Here is a 22,481-nt window from a genome sequence, read left to right on the forward strand (position 1 = left end):
GATTGGGAGTCCTCTTGTGGATTTAAGATCTTTTTGTATCCCTTTAATGTAAAAAAAATAATGATACTGCTTTATAAAGAATGCTTACAATCATTATTAGAAGTATTATTAAGACAATATGTTGTTAAAAAGCATCAGAGCGACTGCTCTCCTTGCATGAAGCCTGAAGCAGCAGCTTTGGAATACCCCTTTAACTAAATGACTTTTATTAAATTCCCGCTGTGACTGATTGTTTCAACTGTGAAAATGATCTCAGATTACTGTGACCACTGAGATTAAATCAAACACATTACCATAACTGATTACACTGATGTGATGATTGTCTGCTGGAACATGTCACACTAACTGCTCCCTTGTTGTTCTGCTCCGAGGTCACACACTGACTGATGAGAGCGAGTGAAGTCGAGTCAGTGACGATAACGATACGCGTCGATCGTTCATCAGAGCCTAATGACCTCGGGTGTCTCTGGCATGATCAGGCCCAACCACCTGAAGAAACAGACTCCAAACACCAGATGATCGAGCGATCAATGTCAACCCGATCAATGAGGAGACATTCAGCTTTTTTTTTTGGGTCCCATCACACTTCATCCAATTCTTCTCTCCGTGACAGCAAATTAGCTGGATCAGAGATTATCTCGGCAGCGGTAATTCCCTCTGCGACGTGACGAATCTGAGTTTAATCCTCTTTACAGCGACGACAAGTGGGAGTGTGATAGGATCAGACTCTGACAAAAAAAAAAGTAAATTTCTGTTGTTTGGGCGCGGAGCTCTCCGCTGAGATGACACAATGAAACATAAGACCCATGTGAAATGGCTTTTTAAATTAGCATTGAACAAACACATTGTTTGGATGATGACGGCGGTATCAGATTAGTCACAGACTGGGATTACACCAGTGTGTCCTCGACACAAACATCATTTCCCCCGGACGTGTTGTAGCACAGCACAAACACTTTGGACTGAATTACACACACACTGGGAAATTAAGGAGGGAGCTGGACTCACGCTCAAAGCCTTTTAACCTTTAACTGTAAGGGAAAGCCCAGACGCCTTTTGTTACTCCACTGCCTCAGAGTTTACATCACGTACAGCTCACCCAGCACACTCCTCAGCAGTGTGCAACACTTCTGCAATACAAATTTGACTAACGATCAAGAAACTGGTTTAGTTTTTCTTCCCCCTTTAATAACTGCATCTTCCATTTTTACTAGGTTATTTCAGGTGAAGGTCCATAATGACTCTGTACTAATTCATTAGCTGACTACACAAGCCTGGCCCTGGATATTCACTGCTAATTTGTTTAAGGTAATTTGGATTTTGAAATCTGAATAACTTAATTAAGGGATATATGAGATCCATATCGAGATCCTTATTGAGGGCACAGGAGGATAATTTGCGCAAACTGAAGACTGTTGACTTAATGTATATGATTAGAAATAGCTAGGTGGGCCCCTTGTCGTGAAATTAGAATATTTAAGCCAAGAAACAAAGCAAACAACTGCAGGCATGTAGTGATTAGAGATGTACCAATTGTGACAAATCCGGTTCAATATCGATACGGGTGATTCAAATAACAATTTAGTCGTCGATTGTTGATAACCATACCAATGTTATTTTCATTATTTCTTTTAGTTTGTGACTCTCACGATGCCCACATTTTCTCTCATGTTCAACCATCAAAACAGACCAACAGAGTTTGTCCAACATGTGACTCGTCTTCTCTGAATCAGTAGTTAGGCGTACTATAGCATTAAAAATGACGCGACACAACAGACACACATCCATTACTCGTTTTTTTTAGACTGATCTCCAGGAAAGTCTCACAGTAGTCTTCATCATAGCACAAAGTAAAACTAAGACTGTGTATGCAGAGTCTGCATGCAACATGAATGTAAAATATAAACAAGCACACACTTTTTGATTCTCACTTAAACTGCAGTAAGACCAGAACTATTGAGGCAGATTTTACTCACATGCTTGTCTGGAAGGAGACAAGACAGGGACTAATGTGGGAGGGAATTTAGAGTCCACCTCTGGTGCGTTTAACTAGTAGGCTAAGTGTATTCCACACTTCATCAAATATTGTCACCTCTGATAAGAAACCTTCCAATTATCCATCTCAAGTTGTATTAACCCTCCTGTCTTTAACCTCCATGACGCCGTGCTGCACACCTTCCATGTGCATTCTTTTCACAAAGCTGTTTCATCAACAAGAACACCAACGATCAATGAACACCAAGTACGAGGTCAATGTTATTTTCTCTTAAACTGCGGCCTTTTTAGAAGGGTCGTTCTGATTACAGAGATCGATGAGGGCAGCTTGAGAGGTGAAGGACAACTGGATGACTTACTCTTTCAATGAAAAGAAAGAAAAACACACAAAAAAGAATGATCTCTTTCTCACAGTCAGACTGACCGGGAGTCAAGAGACTTTTGGAGGATGTGATCTGAAAGTCTGAAACTAAACTAACCAACCACACACAAGTATGTACTTGTTTCCTTATTGAATAAAGCGAGGTGTTTTGATTCTCCTGTTTGGTGATACACTTCCCTTTCCTGTCCGTGTCTTGTATACTTCAAAAGTAAAGATGCATTTTCAATTCCATTCATTATTGTGTCCTCTGCTACTCCACAAATACATATTCACTGGGTCACTGAGCAAAACGTCTGCCAGCTGTCTGCTCTATTTGCATAAATGTTTGGCTAATAGATTAGATTGCTGCTCTCAAAAGCCCACCTGCTTTTAATGGTATTGCAGACAGTTCACACTGTAAATGTGGTGGGTTCAGTTTGCATGAATAAACCAGTTAATAGAAGATTCCACCTTGAACACTCTGTGGCTCATGTCCGATACAGGAAAAATTAAAAAAACCTCCTTCACTTATGTACGTGGCTATTTTAAGCACTAAAGATGTAGCCGCAAATAGAGTAAAGCATGAAGCATAATTTAGAATACAAAGCGAAAAAAAAACAAAAAAAGCCGCCTGGATTGCTGTTCTGTCTTTGTGTGTTTTGCTTTTTATTCCTCACCTAAAGAGACAATCGCTCCAGCTGCGTGGACACAGGAAGTGTCTTTTCTGATAGTATCTTCATAATGCTGAGTCTGTGGCTTGCTAGAGGTGCAGAGACAGTGTGCCAGATTCAACGATACCATAGAAAAAAGGAACAATACAGAAGGATGAGCCAGCAGACATCTTTAAGGGCAGAAAGGTAGTTCTATACCAACTGTGTACAATAAGGACATTATTTCCTCTTTGTGTTTGACAAGTTATAATCTCTGAATTTAATCATAGGCCTGCAGTGACTGCGCACTAGCACCTTCACCAGGCAGAGGAGTGTGTTCAGTGGCAGACTGCTGTCACACATCCTGTTCCACGGACAGACTCAAGAACTCTTTTGTCCCCCTGGCCATACGTCTGTACAACACCTCACGGTTATGGCAGGGGGAGAGCACACAGTTGTTCTCTCTTAACTTATTGTTTGCAAACTGTCTCTTTATCATGTAATGCTTTTTATGACGTGTGCTGCTGCCTTCTTGGCCAGGTTCACCCTTGTGAAAGAGATCCTGTATCTCAATGGGTTATTTACCGGGTTAAATAAAGGTTAAATAAAATAAAATAGTGACTCGTGGACTAAATCTTCCTTTTTTCCATTTCCCATCTGCACAGCTGTCCCAAGAGTCAGCCTCTAGTTGGACACTTTAATGCTAACCTCACAATTATTTAAATCTCACCTTTAATGTTTGCACTGCCTGTTATTTAATGTCTGTTCTTTTGATAATTTTGCACTACCTTCTTTTTAAACATTGCTGTACATATATAAACAACACAACTTCAGAATGTCTACACTTTTTTTTAATATATATTCAGGTCTAATTACAGATTTTTTTCCTCACCTGTTTATAGGTTCTTGTTTAAATGTCACATATATTTTTATCCCTGCACGGGTTATGTACATTTCTTGTATCAGTCTATTTTCAATTGCACAGGTTTAAGCATGATTCATCTAGGGGTATTCTTTAAATCTTTTTTTTGGGTTAATATACATGTATGTATCTATCTATCTATCTATCTATTAAAGTTCAGGCCGCCTGCACTGATTTCACACTGTGTCATTCTACACAATCACCTGATAAATGCATCCTCCCACTCCAAGATTTTGGTCGTACTTTCAACCACATCAACAACCTAGCGTCTTTCGCAGGCTCTGACGAGGGGTTTAAGATATTATGTCCGTCACTCCTCAAATTCTGCCTGTAGACCAATCTGCGAGGAGTGATGAGGTCGGAGTCTTGACACAGTTTGTTATGCCTTTGTAAAAAAAACAAAAACATTTCAAACCACTACAAAAGTTTGTTTTCTGACTGAACTAATGTATTTATGAGAAAAAATATTCTGCTGTCAAAACATGACAATAAGACATTTTTAAATCAAATATAAGTTTGCAAGCCGTAACATAAGTGAAGGCAGCGAGATATTGGTTCTTTGGTTTTCAAAGGCTCAAAAAACTGACGTAGACCAGAAAATGTCCCTATTATTTACTCATCTTCCCTTGTTTTGTAAATCTATTTGAGTGACCCTTGAATCAGATAATTACAGAGAGTTTAGCTAAAGCAACTTCAAAGAACTTTCTGATTATGTTGCTTTTGTCGCTCCCCTGTTTTTGCTCATATAGAGGCGTCAATATTTATTTCAGTATGTTTCATTACTCCTCATATGAGCTTTAAGCTTAGATTAGTTCATTTAAACATAACATGTAATCACGTTTTCCATGAGCCCTTCTTAAAGTAAGCACGTTTAGTATTATTCTATTCTAAATTGAGTGCTTAATGTAGAAGACTACAAAATATGTATTTGCAACACAGGTTAGATTTCAATTTGGACGACTGGGTCAGTCTGTTTCTTCCTTAAACACTCTTTCAGCTCTTCTTCACAGTGCTTCCGTTGCTATTCAATATGTAAACACACACTTTAATAGACTGGATGAGCCACTATGGATTGAAGTGTTTTACAATCAGCTAACGTAACCAACAAAGCACAAACCCATCCAAGGCCCCTCCATCTGCTTTTGTTGATAATCTCCCCCTCCCCTGAGCGTCCTGCTCTCTGGGTTTCCATGATCAAAGTTCGGATTTGCTTTAATTATTTCAGATCAATGCTGGCTGCTGCTACTTTGGAGAGCCCGTGTCCAATGCTGAGGCAGCAAAGAAGAAGCAAAACAGCTGAGTCGTTCCTTGCCGGTGTGTCTAATATGCACGCAGCAAGGAGAGGGGAAAAGCAAGCGCGAGAGCGAGGTGTGGGCTAATGCAAGGCTCCAATCATTAGCCCTAAGTGTTCCTCATTATGTTCCTCAAGCCTCTGAAGACCTGAATCCCTAATTGATCTCATCCTGGCATTTAGTAACACTCAGGAAAGGAAAGGACTGCTCGCTTCTCTGGCACTAACAGATAGGCTTGCCTGGCTCCTGCAGCAAACACCCACTCATCACAACAACTGAAGCTCTGATACTCAGATGGCTGAGCGCCGTCACAGACAATGCTGCTTTAATACCATCAGAACCCACAACAAAATAAAGTCTTATTTTCACATCCACAGAGCAAAAAAAAAAAAAAAAAGTTAAAAGCATTCCATTCAGGAGAGATATTACAGAACTATGTGCAGCGCAGTGTATCAGGTCAACACTCAGTTGTGCTCCAGTTGCTGCAGAGGTTTGTGTTGAACCATGTCTTCTGCTCTTACTGAGTGTTTAGTGCCGACATTTCAACTTGCTGCAGAGTCTGTTGTTGGGCATTGGACACCTTCCATGTTGGCTCAAGTGAAGCCACAGTGTCCTGTAGGGGGGGGGGATTTTAAAATGCATCAATGTGTGTGTATTTAATGAGAAATTTAATTGAAATATACCATATGGCTGGACTAATGTTTCATGAGAGCCGTAGCCAAAATGAGCTGTCTGGCCACAATAAATTATTTCTTCCTCTGACTGCTGTCTACAGTTCACTATAAAAATACTACCAGGCTGTGTGGTTAAAAAACATTGAGTTAGGATTATACCAAATTTGAGCACAAAACTTGTCATACCAGAATTTTGAACATGATACTTGTTAAAATTCGGACTATATCGATACCTGTTTGGCTACCATGGCAACAAAAAAAAAAGAAGTCCTCGGCCGAACAGTATGAGGTAATTTATTTTTTTCAGTTACCAAAAATTGGAACCATCATATCATGTGTATACTGTCTGAACAAATATGTTTGCAATGTTTTGGTCATGAAACATTGCCAACATATTTGTGCTATTTAGAGAGTTTGCAGTTGACTGCTTGCAATATGTAATGCGTTCATTTATTTTATAATGTAGTAATTATAATGTAGATGTGGTTTATTTAATGCTTCTCACTACAATCAATGATTAAAATAACAAATATTGTATCATTTTAAAGGGGTCATATTATGCTTGTTCTGGTTTTATATGTTCTTTAGTGTGTTTTCCAAGTGTCCTGTGCATGTTTAGGCACATCTATGTGCAAAAATTCAAAGTCTGCCGAAACGCAGCTTCTCCTACGTCCTCCTGTTAGCTGCAGCATTAGCTGCAAGTAACATTCAGTTCTAGCCCCCCTCGATAAAAATCGCCAGTATGACGTCTTGTCAGTGTGATATCACTGATCTATGCCCAGCAGCTCATGTTGCACGCCCATTAACTTCTGTAGCACGCCCACGATATGCCGTAGCCTGCGGTAGCACAGTAGTGCTAAGGTGCTAATGTTTATGCTCCCCTCACGGGGCCAAAGTGGCTGCATTCCCAATATGGTAAAAGGTGCGGGACATTTCTGAGAACCGTGCTGAGCGACTGACCAATTACGGCAGAGCCGACAGGCCGACCAATTCAGATCAGACTTGGCACACGTGGGGACTCTGAACGTGGGCACTTCAGAGCCTTAGAGAGAGAGTCAGAAGTGAGCCGGTGCATGGAGCGGCAGTTCATGAAAACAGACACTTTTTTCAAACTTTAGCTGTTGTGAACATACTTTAGTAGGTACGTAGATTAAATATATGAACCCCAAAAAGGGCAGAATATGGGCTCTTTAAAACATGTTGGATACAAAAGTATCGAAGGCTCTCTGTTTATCCCTGCTTCCAGGACTAATGCTAAGCTAAGCTAATTGCCTCCTGACTCCTGCTGTGTTACAGCAAAGACATTCATTTTCTTTTTTTTTGTCTAACTGTTGGATAGAAAGCAAACACTTTCAACCCCATCTCACATCACGCTTTTTCTAGCTGATCGAAAATACTTTTTTTTCCATTTCCTTTTCCCTTTCTGTGTCTTTCTTTCTTACTTTTTTCCTTTGGTAACTTGTTTGTTCAATTCCAGCTATGCCTTTTCCCTAACTGCCCTATTTCTTGTCCAACACTATCCTTTGAATGCATTGTATTGTCTAGCACTTTTATTGTTTCACAACTTTGCACAATGAAAAAATAAATGTTGAGCAATGCATCTGCTGCCTTTGTCATGTCAGCTGATATCATCCGTTAGCAGCACACATTCTCACGCGTGTTAACACAAACTACTTGAGACACAAAGAGCTTGAAGCTGCTTGGAACCTTGACGTGTAATAATCCAGCCTGCTTCCTCATTGTTGACCACTTTGAGCATTTAGCCAAGTTTGACTCTCAGTGACAAGGCGAGGACGCGTGTCACTTTGACAGAACACCGGGCTGCTGATGGACTCAGTATGAGTCCTTGTTGCCGGGACTGAACCTGTGCACTACAGTCACTAAGTCCCGCTGTCATCTCTAAAGGTCAAACTGTGTCCTCTAGTGAACTGTTGGAAACCTTTTTGTCATTCAGCTGAATCTCTGAGGCTGAGAATACTTTATACACTCACATGAGCTGTTCTGCAAACAGTATATGATGTAGTCCAGTCTGAATAAAAGCACAAACCATTCCCATTTGGACCAGCTGTATAACATTTTTGTGCTAAGAGACTCTCTGGATACAACATCACTTATTTGATAGTAAAGCTTCTAAAATTAAAAAAACATTTTAGGGCAAAAGAAACATAAAGTCACTAACTGAGAAACATGATGTTTCCATCTCACAGGACTTCAGCTAGTACAGAAATGATTCCTCAGCATGTTTTATATTCAGGTGTCCATATTTTAATCTAAGTGATATCCAGATTTTTTTTTAAATATGATAATTTTCTTTTCTCTGATTCTGGGCCAATTCTTTGATTTTGTGAATGACTTTAGTAGTTTAATTAATTACTTTAGAATGAAACACATTTGTTAATAAACATATTAGACATTAATATCACGTGCAGGAATTCCCAAATAACAAATTACAATTTACCAATGCAGGTAACACTGTGAGTTCCTGCAGAACTTTTACTTCCACTCATTTAACACAACTAATCACTGATTAGAAAGTGTTAAGGCTATTCATTCAAGCAGGTATCTCATGTTAAGATGTGCTATTTTTAAATCCACAGTCATTAAAAATGGGATTGAACTTTTAAACTATGTTTGGACCAAAAGAAAAGCACATATTGATTTGCACTGAGTTGTAAGTTAATATCCAACACGTACTTTTCTCTTCCCTTTACATATTGAACAAACCTTCAGAAGTTAAGATACTGTTTTTACGTGCAGAAATAAGTGATACAGTTCTCATATCTGTTAAAAAGAAAATATAAGGTTTGAAAAGTGTCAGGATAAACCACTCAATCGTTATCATTTTTCATATCCGTGCTTCCCGTGTAAAGAACAGAAACTACACTTTAAATCAGTGCATTTTAAATATAAATGTTACAGGATGGTGGGATGCTGAACAAGCAGGGGATGTCTCATTAGGCTGGGTTGTAATTCTATAAGAAAACTGTGTAACTGGAAGTAGAAAACAATAAAAACTGTCCTCTCTCACTCTCTTTCTAAACAGCTTCTGTAGCAGAAAGTAAACATTTGTCTTCAGCTGCTCTCTCACTGCACTTTAATGACACAAACCTACATGTACTGCAGCTAAAACAAAAACATTTCATGGAACTTTCCTCCACTGTAACCGAGTTTCAGCACTGAGAGTGCTTTAATAATACACTCCGATATTTATGGTGCAAATCTGTCTCTGTCTGCTGATCAATAATGTATTATCATAGATCAAGTTTTGGAAATGGACCTGCCCAGAAGTTAATTATCATAGAGATGGTAGCAAACTCCACAGCAGCAGTCGATTGTTTTTCATTAGAGGAGCTGGGAAATTGATCACAGAAAAAATATATATATGTTATGATTTGTTATGATGGGAGATGTGAGTGATAAATATGATCCGGGTACCTGCAGAACAAATGAAAGAGCCCGAGGGCAGCTTCATAAATAACACAGTGGCTTTAATTTGGCTGGAGCAGGGCTATATGCTAACTGACAGCAGATGATTTCTGAGAGGGGCAGCTGGCAGGGGAGGGTGCTGAGCTCTCCATCTTTCCGTAGTGTCCTTGAGCAACACAATAAATCCCAGCAAGCGCCGAAGCCTTTGCTGTGCAGCCGACCCTGATCCTTCAACACTGACCCCCCCCTCCCCCCCACCCGACTCTTGTGTTCAACACAGCAAGAAAAAAAAAAAGACAGATGCCACCCTCAGGGGATGAAAAAAAACGACAACTCAGGGTTGAATTGAGAGCAGATCAGATCCTTTTATTTTCCATCCTTTTATGATGCTCAATGTGAAAGTCACAAACCTGCTTTGTTTGTTTTGACCAGCGTTCCCTCACTTTGTCACATCTGCCTCCAGTTACATCAACACAGGCATCAAGCCAGCATGTTTGAATCAAGAACCTTACAGTGCCTTCTTAACCCTTACATTAGTCTGATTTTATTTCATCAAAGGATTTATTTTTATAGGTTTAAAGATACTTAACTAGACTTGAAATTGAAGATACACTGATGGTGAAAGTTAGGGCCGATGATTAAAATAACAAGTTAGCAGGTTGATGATTCTGATACGGATGTTTTTTTTTTAAATTCTTTCTGTTAATTCTTTTATTCCCTTCCACTTGAAATGTCACTGGAACATGTCTTTACAAATTTTTTGACGCTGACTTTTCTCAGAAATGGTTTAAGACCCCCACATTGCCGGGGGGGGGGGGGGGGTCTGGCACTGTGTAGCTTCTTTTTCTTCATCGCTGCATGCAACATCATTTGCTGATATAACTAATTTAAAGCCCCTGTGAGGAGTTTGTAGCTGGTTGTGAAGCAAAGTGAAATTATTAGTCATGCCTCTTTATGAAAGGATTGGCTATTTCTTTACAGTTATTTCAAATGCCTTAAACCACTGATGCAGGGTAGGTGTCAGATGAGGTGATTATCGGCAGGCTTCCCGGACAGACTTATATATATATATATATATATATGTATATATATGTATATATATATTTTCCACAGCAGAGGTCCATCAAAAAACACTATTAACATGTAGGAGACAAAATAAACTAAACAGTAAGAGGTAATGCTTCGTCCACAGGGAGCACAACAGTAGACACAAAGCAAAAGTCCCTTACAGGAACTTTACAAAAAATAATACGACTTAAAGCAATGCTTTTTGCAAATCTAATACTTTTTTCTTCTCTAAGATGTTTCTGCAGCGTACAAAGGTTTGACTTTGTCTGACTTAATGTCCGTTTGTCTTTACACATGCTCTTACGGTTTAATATGAATAACTGTTTGATTGCAAAAAGACAAAGGATGTCTCTTCAACGAAGTCTAGGTCATATCTTAGGTGTTCAATTTTCCATCTCAGGCAGACTCGAGTCCACGTCTCAAGGGCGCAGGCTCGGCCTTTACAATAACTCCAGATATGACATTAAAGGAGCAACAGTTCTTTATATACCCCAGTGAACAAAGCGAAAGAGGAAAATGTTTTTTCCTCTCATTTCGCACTTCAAGTTTGACCTTCCTCTTTGCCAGAACAACCACAACAGAGACTCTTTTCTGTTCGACAAGTTCTCAGTCAAACCGAAAAAAAGAAAAAAAAATGTCAAGCTTGAGTTTTGACTGTAAATTCAGCTGACAGCCGACACTGACTCACAACACTTATAAAGCTAATGAATGCCACGACCAGAAACGGTTCAGCGAAGTTAAATATCACTCAGGGTAACATGACATTCCATTAAGTCATTGTGTCTCAACTCTGTTTTGTCTGACTGTCTACAAAGAGGCTAACCTTTTACTTAATGAACACAGCGCCCGCAAACTCAGGCTTTTCGAAGTCACTCTGTTCTCTGGGAAAAAGTCACTTTTGTCCAAATTTTAATGCCGCCAGTTCACAAGGAGGACTTTTATTCAATATTGTGACTCAGCTGACATCCACGGCTCTTTTTCAACTTCACATCATTTAAGGAAGCAGACGAATGACCTTCTCTGAATGGCCAAATTTCAACATCAATTCATTCAATGAACTGGTAGAGTCGGTACCAGTCGGCTTTAGCTGGTAATGTGATGCCGGTATGTGTGTGTGTGTGTGTGTGTGTGTGTGTGTGTGTGTGTGTGTGTGTGTGTGTGTGTGTGTGTGTGTGTGTGTGTGTGTGTGTGTGTGTGTGCTTGTCCAGATCCCCACATGCAGCTGTGTTTTCAAGGCCAGCTCAAGGTTACCCTTCAGCAGCCGACAGGTACGCGGCTGCAGGCTCGGCTGAATATTCTCCCCGCTAATAGAAATTATAGATTACACTGTCCCTATAGATCGTGCATACATTTCCCACTTGAACGGCTTCTTGATGGTGTTGCATATAAAGATCTGTGGAAGCAGCGGCCATATTTCAGCTAGGAGGTTGAATCGTTTAGATTACGTGTTTGTATGGACTGCCTGTTGTTTCTGCTTGAGAGAATCAAGAGTTTTATTGAATAAGAAATCCATAGAGGAAAAGGTCACTCTCTTGCACTTTTGGCCTATGTTAAGATGAACAGTTTGCATGCTCCTGTGCATAGTAACGATCCGTGCAAGCGCCCAGAAATGAGCGAGGTGATCGATCTGCGTTATCACAGAGAAGAGGATGTTAAATGATCAAAACGTCTGATGAAGAGGGAGAGATTGTTTTTATTTTTATTTTTTTTTCCCAGTGGAGAAGCTTAGAAACCTTGAGGTGCTTTATTTATTACACTGCGACAAACAAAGTTGTAAAAACCCACATGAGCCCTCCTGAAATCACTCCTGCTGCCGGATTTTTTTTTGTTTGTTTTTTAAACAAACACAAACAGAAAAGCCTCTCTGCCTCCGCCACTGCAGCAGTGTGAGATAATAAATTAAGTCCATAATTATGTCTAAATCAGTGAATACAAATTTCCCTCGAGAGGAATCTGTAGCTAACTGTACATATGCTCCACTTTTAGCATTAACCTCTTTTGCTGAACGTGTAAAACACATTTAGCACAAAACACTCCCAACATAAACACACTCGAAAATGCTCAAATCAACGCATTCATGAACACACACATCTCGAACTATCTAGGAAAAAAAAACACACACACACTAACACCATGTTTCAGAGAGGAGAGTTCCCCAAAAGCTTACTGATCTAACCTCAAAAAATGCTGCTTTTCAAACATCAACCTCCTCCTGCCTGGAAGAAAAAGCAATACAGCAGATATGTCAATCACTGTTCAAAGGCCTGTCAATCATTCTGACTGACTGATTGGTTTTCCCTGATGGTCATGGTTTGTGCATTGGCATTCTTGAAACGCAACACTGGCTGGTTTGATTAATCATTGCTGCCTTAGCGGTCGATATAAGAGGCTGATGTGGCCCGAGGAGAACGACATGTCCGTCCACTGTGTGCACTTTAAGTCTCTTCCTCAGCTCGACTCAGGCTCAGATATGCTCTTTATAAATACTGTTATTGTTCTGATACAGTGTAAGTAAGTAATCATGCCAGATGATATGAGTTCATTAGTGTCAACAGGCAACACATTCTTGGTTACATCTTGTCCAATATGGCAGCTTGGTCTTTGGTCTTACTCTACATGACAATATATTTAACCCCCTGAGGGTCGCTTTTTCTCTTGTTGGGCTTCATGATCCGGTTGTCAGAAAAAAAATGCAACACCTGTTTGGACTTAAATAAAGCTAGAAGCAAGAAATAAGAAACGTACACTTCGATGTTCAGAACACGGCTTGCTTAGTAACATTTGCATCATACAGTAAGAGATTTAGATGTTCAGGTATTCTAACCATAGACTGTATACAACATGGACACAGACTTAGTGAAAATGCCCATCAGTGTTGAGGCCCAACAATGGTGGTTCTTGTCACAAACTAATATCTGGTCTACCTGGAAACAGGCAAAGAGGTGGAGCTGAAGCTGAAGCCCTTAATACAAATGTTAATGGGGCTTCTGCGGCTTTTGCAGCCAGCCTCAAATGGACACTTGAGGAACTGCATTTTTATGAACTCCTTCATTGGCTTCATTTTTCAACATCAAAGATTTCCACTTGATTAAAAACATGGATTAACATTCAGTTTGGTAAAGTCTAGGCGTCAAGCTAACTTGGTGATGTAAAGGACTTAAATGAAATGGTTCAGATCCTGGTCTGGGTTTAAATAAGTGTAGTATAAAAGGAAGTCAACGTACAAAAAAGGGCTACATTCACTCCTGGTTTCATCAAAGCCCTTTCTTATGGATAAAAGTCTTCTGTTCTTTTTTTCCAATCCACTGTCTCCTTACACCTGCCCAAACTTTAATACTGTTTTATCAGACTTGAGCAGCACAACAAATAAAAAAGCTAGAGGGAACCGTCCACAAAGGACTCTAGTTTGGTATTAATTTTGAAACATTTTGTCTCTGGCCAAGCTGCTGTATTTAAATACTTAGGAGTGAGAACGGGTTGCAAGAGAAGCTCAAATTATCAAAAACGGTTTGTCCTGTAGATGCTGCACTATTAAAGTGTTGTGTCCAAAAAGACTTCCTTGTACAAGACTATGAAAGATAAAATAAAGGCCACTGTTTGTAATCCTTTATGTGCACTGGGTGCATGATTTTGAATGTATACGGACTACATTTTTAACAACTGCAGCTCTTGTTTTGGCTCTTTACTGCGTGCTCTTTTTTGACTTTCCTTGCTCTTTGCTGCTGTAACACTGTAAATGTCTCTGTTGTGGGATACATTTTGGTTTATGTTATCTTATCTCGTCCATTGTGACAAACATAGCGCATTTCCTGTTTCCTAATGCTTGATCAGATTCTTAGATTTTTATTTGACGTAAGTACAGAAAAAAAGAATGCCTTGGCAGTAATTTTCACACAGCCAGAAGAACCTGGATGCATTTCAAGGCCAGCATTTTGATTTGTACACAGAGTAGTCTAGTATTATGACGGCAGCATATTATTATTTCTTAGGTCATCCAGAATGCAAAATAGTTCAATAATTAGTTCCACCTTTTCCACTGGCGTTCTTAAAACTATTGAAAGTGCTCTGAATATGGATCGTCACTTTGCTGGAAAAGTTGAACTACTTAATTGAAAAACTTCAGTAAATAGAAGTTGAGGCAGATGGCAACAAGGGAAATTATCTCTCTTCCTTGCCTCTTTCTTTTACCTGCCTTGACAGAATTCACAGATTTAAACCTGAATACAAGATTAAAGGTTCTGTTGAGATGAATGTCCTCAGGGGCCAATCTCAATCTAAAGTCTCAGCTCTTCTCTACTGCTTCTTTGACACATTCTCGGAGCAGGGACAGAGGGAGAGGGGAGAGATATGTGCGAGCATTAAATGTGTATTCATCAGGACTGGCCCCGGCCATTGACAGGCTAATCAATGTTTAGTAATAAGGCTGAATGTGGAATGAGGTGTGGGGGGTCTGGGTCGGGACGGAGGGGAAAGAGATATCAATTAAGCAGGGAACTGCAGAGTCTGGGCCCGAGGAGCTGAGACGGCAATATCCAGACTCTGGTTCATTAACTAAACAGTGTGTGCTGAATGCAAAACTCCCGTGGCCACCCTCCCTTCCTCCAAACACCACCAGCCAAGGCGCCCATCCCAAATGTAAACTGCTGCCTTACTCAATGGAAATAAGGTGGTCTCTGCAGCAGGTAGAAAAACGCCTTTGATAGCTCACATAATGAAATACCTCGGAGGGCGTGTAGGGAAATAATATCCACACATGATGCAATAAAGCGAAATGTGCAGAGCGCCTGCAGGTTGGAAATGCAAAACAACAGCCGAACGCATTAGCAAATTATATTGTGAGATATTTGCATACAATATGCATTCTGTGTAAATTAGCAGGAACAGTGGGTAAAAGTAAATAGACTCATTGCCAGCTCATACTTTGTTCCCAGTGTGGAACACAAGCCAAAGAAAAAAATGATGTCGATTTTCAAAAATATGGAGTTTATGTATCGCTGCATCTTGGAACAATGGCTGCCTATATATCCCATTTGCAGACTTCAAAGGCACACCTCCGAGGCCAATGGTCCAGTCCTATAATATTCAAATGTGTTTTGATTCTTTGTTACTACTTTTATTGGGAAAACATTTGTTTTTCTGTATTTGATCTGCTCGTTGCTCCGATCAGATCTAAGATTGGATGGTTTCTAACCCAGGATTCCAGGTGTAGCTCAAATTTGTTGCACATGGGCTGATTGGCATACTGGAGGCCCAACCTCTTGTGTCTATAGGTTTCCACGTTTTAGTCAGTATACGTTTTAGAATGGCCCTTCATATGTTCCACACAGGGCACTGATGGGTATTGATTTTTCCCACTTTTGACCCGTCAAGAATCGACTTCTGCTATCTAATTGGTATGCCCATCTCGAGCACATACATATTTATCTGCTTGCTAAAGACAGGCCCAAATACCAGCCCAATTAAAAAACTTACTCTGAGGCCAAGCCCAATAGAAGCCCACTTTACCAAATGAACCCAATTTGGGCCACACTTTGAGGTGCTGGCTGGTGTCCACACTACAACTCTACGCTAAGTTTAAAAAGCAAATAGTACTTCTTGGGTTTTTTCATGATACTGCTGACACACACAAAACCACATAAACACAACAACCCCCTTGTCCGAGGTAAAATGACTATTTACTGTCAGTTTGCATTGATAAAAGTATCTGATTAAGACAGCTTTTGTTGCACATGACATTTTCCCGGTCACACTAACAGCTTGAAGTACTGACCATTTTACTGAGCTCCCAGCACTCCCTTTATTTCTATCAAGGTACGCTAAACCCTTCTAGAGTTTATAAATACTCCTGGAAATAACTTTCACTATAACACACATCTCATATCAACAGATGGCACAAATGCAAAAACTTAATTAACTTAAAATACAATATGTATTCTAATGATACTTCCAAAGGGCTATTTGCAAAAGTTACATGGTTTATAATGGACGAGTAAATTTAACTGATGTTCAGGATTCAGGACCTGTCCTCCTTTGAGCTCATCTACACTGCCATTTTGAAACTTTAACTGAATTAGAGTCCTAATACTGAAAATCATCATGAACAAATAGAAGTTGAGAAAGTGACTCATCGTGTAGCAACCAGGCTCTTCATGAAAACATTTAGTTGACTTGTTGCCTGAACTTTTGGAGCTCAATAAACCTCAAACCTGCAGCTGTTACTCACGATCCCAGGAGAGCAATTTACAGCCTGTGGAGGGCACTGACACCTGATACTTTCTCACTCTGTATTAAGTGCATTCACCTTGTTGATGATGCATTAGGCATCTCAAAGTGGCCTAAAGCCAAATACCTCTAGAATCCTAAATTCCCCTCGGCTGCCCATCTCATTTATCCACCACACAGTCTTCCAAGGGCATGGAGAAGTCTTCAATAAACCTTAAAGAAATCATTCTCTCATCCTATTTGGCAGTTTAGATCAACTTTGTGAGTGATGTGTTTGCATACTGTAAGTTTACTGTATTTATTTGGGGCTGTAACTAACATGTACTTTCATTGTTGAGTCTTCTGTGGATTGTTTTCTCGACCTAAGATTCCCTGTTTGGTCACTTAAGTAAATATCTTGTAAGTCCATTCTCAAAGAGATCGGAAGTACTGCAAATACAAGACAATAATTGTACGTTACTTACTTAAAAATCATTCAAACCTATTAATCAAGCCTCAGAGTAGAAAGTGAAATATTTAGAGGTTGACAGCTAAACTATTTACCATCAAAAATTACACATCGGCCCAAGTTCAACCTGAGCAAAACTGCTGTTGGTCATATAATCTTCCTATATGATACAAATGAAAATTTAGAGGTTATAATTCAGTATTCCTGTGTTGAACATGCAAATATTAATGGAATTAAATTAGCCTCCATCCTTAAAAGAAACTATTTGCACGTAAACTATACATCTAAAATCTATATCTATTATTCAACAATCAATACATCATCCCAAAACAAGGCATTGTAATGCTCTTGTGTATCTGTATTTTCTTACACTCTATTGAACACTAATGATAACATTAACGAGCAGCACAACCAACAACCATGAGACTCAGCTGACCTTCATGTTCACAGTAATTGTACTGTACGATAAACACAATGGTAGAAACCACCAAATCCAATCGACACAATTCCACTCCAAACAACAAAAGATTACAACAAACATTTTCATCATTGTTTACCAAAGTGAATACATATATTTTGGGAAACATCCAATTCGAGCGACGATCTAACGACTGAAGCAGTGTTACAAAATAGTCTGTCTCTACTGCTGCAAGGATGACAGGAGGATTTGGATGCTGGGGGGGCTCTGCATGCGAGAGGGCCTTGATGAATAGGCAACTTTGGAGGCAGCAGGGATGAGTAAATGTTGCTTCCAGCAGAGAGAGGGACCGGAGTTGACCTCAAACTCAACATGGGTGTACACAAGGAGGGGGGGGAGAAAAAAAAAGGAAAACACATAGAAAAATGGCCATCTGTAGCTGCTGTTATTCCTTATACAGTTTGATGCATCCAGGAAAGGAAAACATTTAAACAATTTAAAGAATGATCGTTTAATTGATCTGTTGTTTTCTTTCTCTGTGTGTTTTGCAGGTTAGACTGGATGTACAAGAAGTGCAGCAGCAGCAGAATGACTTGCTGTTAATCAATTAATGGATCGCTGGTAATGAAAGAAGAAATTACAACCAGATCATCACAACAAATGATTGTCTTATTGAACCGGTGAGACTAATGAGAGGAAGCTGTTAGTCTGGAGCTGCGGAAAGACTGAAATAGTTCACATTTTATGTCTTTTTAGATGAAATAGACCTCGAGCGGTCAGAAAAGCTTACTCCTTCCTACACACAGACTGACATGACAAACACAAGCTTAAACATCAGTGTGTGTGTGTGTGTGTGTGTGTGTGTGTGTGTGTGTGTGTGTGTGTGTGTGTGTGTGTGTGTGTGTGTGTGTGTGTGTGTGTGTGTGTGTGCAGTTGTTTGCCGATAAGTGCTCCAGGAGTCAAACATAAGAGAATCATCTAAATGTCACAACACACAGAGCCCTCAGAGTCTTCTTTTCTCTCCACATGCCTGTTGACACTCTGGAGAAGCACTCAGACCGCCCACTAGTGGTCGCTGTTTGCGTGTATTCAGTGCGACTTAATTTAAAACACTTGTACGTGCCTGCTTCACGTGCACATGAGCAACAACGCACTGAACCCAAAGGCAACTTTCACAAGCTACACCTGGATTCATTTTACCCCCGTGCACACTTCTGAAGGGACCTCTTATTTCCACGCGCGTCCCAAACGGCACTAAAGCAATAAAAATGCAAATTTGCAATTTGCTCAAATTACACACACATCAGTATTTTCACTCAAGTCCACTCCATGCCTTTGCTTACCTGATAAACACTATCGTTTCCCACAAATAGATCCCCAGCGCGTTTAGTCGGCACATTTTTGCCAGTCTCATTTTGTTTTTGGAGGAGGGGGGGTGAAGGTGTTGCTGAAGGGAAGGGAGGGGGGGTCACACTCTTGAGAGGATGACAAATTCCCCTCCAGAGAGAGAAAAAAAGATCCTTTAGTGGTGGAAGAGGAGGAGGAAGAGGAGGAGAGGGAAGGGGGGGTTATGGTTATGGTTTATGACCTCCAAGGTGAGCCGGCAATGTTCCGCTTCTTTCTTTTTTTTTTTTCTCGGTTCCCTCAGATCCCGGAGTCGCCGGTGCTGAGCCGCGGGATGCTCATGACCTCACCGGCCGTGAAATCATGTTTGTGTCACTCCCTCCAGCGGGGAAAATCCACAAAATCCAACCCGAATTATTTTCAGGACCACGGACAGAGGCGTGCAGAGGTACCGGCGGAGCTGCAGGAGGAAGCTCGTCCAGGTTTTTGGTTCCGGGGGGTGGGGGGGGGAACAGAGAGGGGAGGAGGAAGGTGGGGGGGGGGGGGGGTTCTCGAGAGAAGGTTAGCCGCTCACAGGCTGCTGTTAATTGACACACAATTACACCCTCTTAAGTCCAGTCTGTGAGATCCACGGCGCGTAAAGGGGAAATAAGACATAATCCTTCAAAAAGAGCTGTTTGGCTTGCCTGAAGCTGCGTCTTAATGTCTCCCGAGGTCTTATAAACTGTGCATGTGCGTAAAATCCACAAATTCCACGAAAACAGAATAGTCCCACAAAGAGGAGTTCGTCTCTCAGATTTGCAGGTTTTCTCTCACATGCATCCCACAGGCAGACGGATCGTCGCTCTGGATCCGTGCGTATCGGCTGTTGCGGGAGTCCCGGCGCTGCTGCTGCTGCTGCTGCTGCTGCTGCTGCTGCTCAGAGAGGGAGATCTGCTGGTACAACTAGTCTGACTCCCTTTCTTCTTCTCCCTGTCCTTCTTCTTTACCTCCTCCTGCTGCTGCTGTTCCTTCTTCTTCCTCTCGTAGTTGTCTCCCAGGGGCGAGTAGTAGTAGTAGTAGTAGTACTTGGCGCTGAGGCAGCACGGCTCAGCTACTCCCATTGTCTGCTGGTGGTCAAGTTGGAGACGCACCGGCGACCGCTGCTGCTGCTGCTGCGCTCCGCATCCGCTCCCATCCGGGCACCGCGTCCGTCAAAAAAAGATGAAAAATGTATTTATCCCCCGGTTGACAGCGTTATAATAGCGTAGAGAGCTGCGTATCGGATTGATGTGGACTCTCTTCCATGACAGGAGAGCGGCAGCGACACTGGCCCTTGCCCCGGCGCACTCACACACACTCACGCACACACACAAGGAGGTACAGTATAGACGGATCAGCCAGCCTCAGCGCGCTCCGACACTGTATTTTCTTGCTGCAGTCATTTAGCAAACTCCAAAAAACGCACCTCACAGCGGACGGACACGCCCACAAGATGATCTCATTGGCCAGGATAGCCTCGAACGTGTCAATGATTGGCTGACAGAGTTGTCACTAGCTGGATATGAGCTCTGCCCCTCATGCACAGATCCCCCTGAGGAGCAATCCCAGAAATAAGAACTTATGATGAGTTCAAATCGACCTAATCAACACATAAGAGAGAGCGTGTCTGTGGATCTGTAGTTGTTTATAAGTAAAATAAAGGTTTATTATTTGTATGCCCTTTTTTTTAAACAGTCATTTACACAACAGAAATGAAATACAATAAGAAGATTTTAAAACAAAATCAAGACTAAATAAATGATGAAAAATGAACTAAAATACAGCCTCAAAATTATGTTAATACATAATAAAAAATAAATAAGTTAAAGCTGAAGCAGAGGCTCAGTACAGTGATACATTGCTCCAAATTTAACAAAAAAAGAAATTAACCTGACTTGTACAACACCTTTAAAAATACAGGGTTACAAAAAAAAGGGTATTTTTCTGCAATGAATCTATGCAAAACATTCAGCAAAAGAGTGGTTACGTATTGGCACTACTAGGTTAGGTTTAGAAAAAGATTATAGTTTGAGATAAATTTAAATAACAATGCAGGCTCCTTGACCTTCACACAGCACAACAAACAAGGGCATACTGAGTAAAGGAATACATCATTGGAGACACTTAAACTGAGATGGTCACAAAGCTTGATGAATTGTATACTGCTAGATCCTGGAAAAAACACACCCATCCAGGTAAAAACAACTACAAGACCTCTGTGTTACAAACTCTGGCAACAATGCCATGACTTTGTCTTTATCGCTCTGTGGACATATCGGGAACATGTCTCTCAACAAATGAGTCCTTGAGTAATCGTATCCATCCTTGGTCATCAGTGGACAAGTACTTATCTGGTGATTTTGTCAATGGAAACTATCACTAGAGTTTCAACAGACATTCCGTATCCTAAGAGGATAAATACTCAGATTGTAAAGATACTCCTTCTGAAGTAAGGAGGCAAAAATATTGAAATTTGCACTCACAGCAAAATGGCTTTAGTTTGGACACGTTATGTTTGTTTCTATTCTGAAGGTGATTTTAATTATCCAGTTTGTCACATTGCGGTCAAGTCTTTGCAGCATTATCTCTGGGAATGCTCCATCATTTGCATATTGATGGTTTGTAATTCTAAAGAGGATTACACAAACTAATCCGATAATTTTAGCCCAGGAATTTACACTGTACTTATACTGCTTACTGGAGTGCTCGGATTAACTGAGCGATACTTTACAATATCAAAGTTGTATGGTATCACTGAGACACTGATATCCTGACAATAACTTCTGTGATATTACTTAGCCTTTACTATTTCTGCGCAAACAGAAACACACACACATAGCCCTCTTACTCCTCGGGATGGTTTTGTCCACTTGAACGTGACTCCAATTCTTAGCCTGCAGGCACTGAAAGAATCACAGAGCAGAGGGATAGGAGGACTAGAGAGCACACACACACACACACAACAACATACACATACACACACACACACAAGCTGCTGAATATATGATATCTTCATTCAAATAATGGAAATCCCTCAAGTCAGTCAAGTCAGTTTGTACAAAGATGCCAATTTTATAGATTAAAAATTGGCATCAAGGGACTCTACAATGTGTGAAACGTATGACACCCATGGTCAAAACTGATTTAACTCTTGGTAAAAATAAGGAAACAAACAAGCAATATTTTTTTAAAGGATGACTGAAAACCCAATCTGGGAGGAGAGAGCAGTAGACAACATGCAGCAAATGGCCCAGGTCAGATTAGAACCCACAGCTGCTTGACCTAATTCATTTTGAATGAATAAAGCCTGACTCCATGTTAAGTCACATGCCACATGTTTCATTATATAACTTAATTTTGTGCTCAAAGTTAAGAAAAAAAGATGCTTAAGAAGTTATACATCATTCTCCACATTTGTGCAGGTGCAACCTGAGGACTTTATGATGTTATTGGGTTTAGGTCCAACTTTATGAACTTGATATTATTGTTTCTGGAAGCAGGCCCTCACCTATTACCAATATTTTCTGCTTTGCTTCAGCTGCACTGCCGTATACCGCTCTATGATTGCAGGTATTTCCTGGTGGACAAGATTGTTGCTGTTAACATTCGTTGGATGGGAGTAAGTGCCCAGACTAAAAGC

The 22,481-nt window shown here is 40.5% G+C and overlaps 1 protein-coding gene across 1 annotated transcript in view; it reads right to left on the bottom strand.

Moving 5' to 3' along the window:
- glra1 (glycine receptor, alpha 1) overlaps positions 1 to 20,225 on the bottom strand; it is a 124,575-nt gene extending 104,350 nt beyond the window's left edge. The window contains exon 1 of the mRNA XM_020649725.2: positions 18,820 to 20,225. Within this exon, the coding sequence (XP_020505381.1) occupies positions 18,820 to 18,890 (71 nt within the window). The 5' untranslated portion in view covers positions 18,891 to 20,225. The remainder of the gene's footprint in view (positions 1 to 18,819) is intronic.
- Between the last annotated feature and the right edge of the window lie 2,256 nt (positions 20,226 to 22,481).

This window comes from Labrus bergylta, chromosome 9 (genome assembly GCF_963930695.1).
Source record: "Labrus bergylta chromosome 9, fLabBer1.1, whole genome shotgun sequence".
Classification (NCBI taxonomy): Eukaryota; Metazoa; Chordata; class Actinopteri; order Labriformes; family Labridae; genus Labrus; species Labrus bergylta.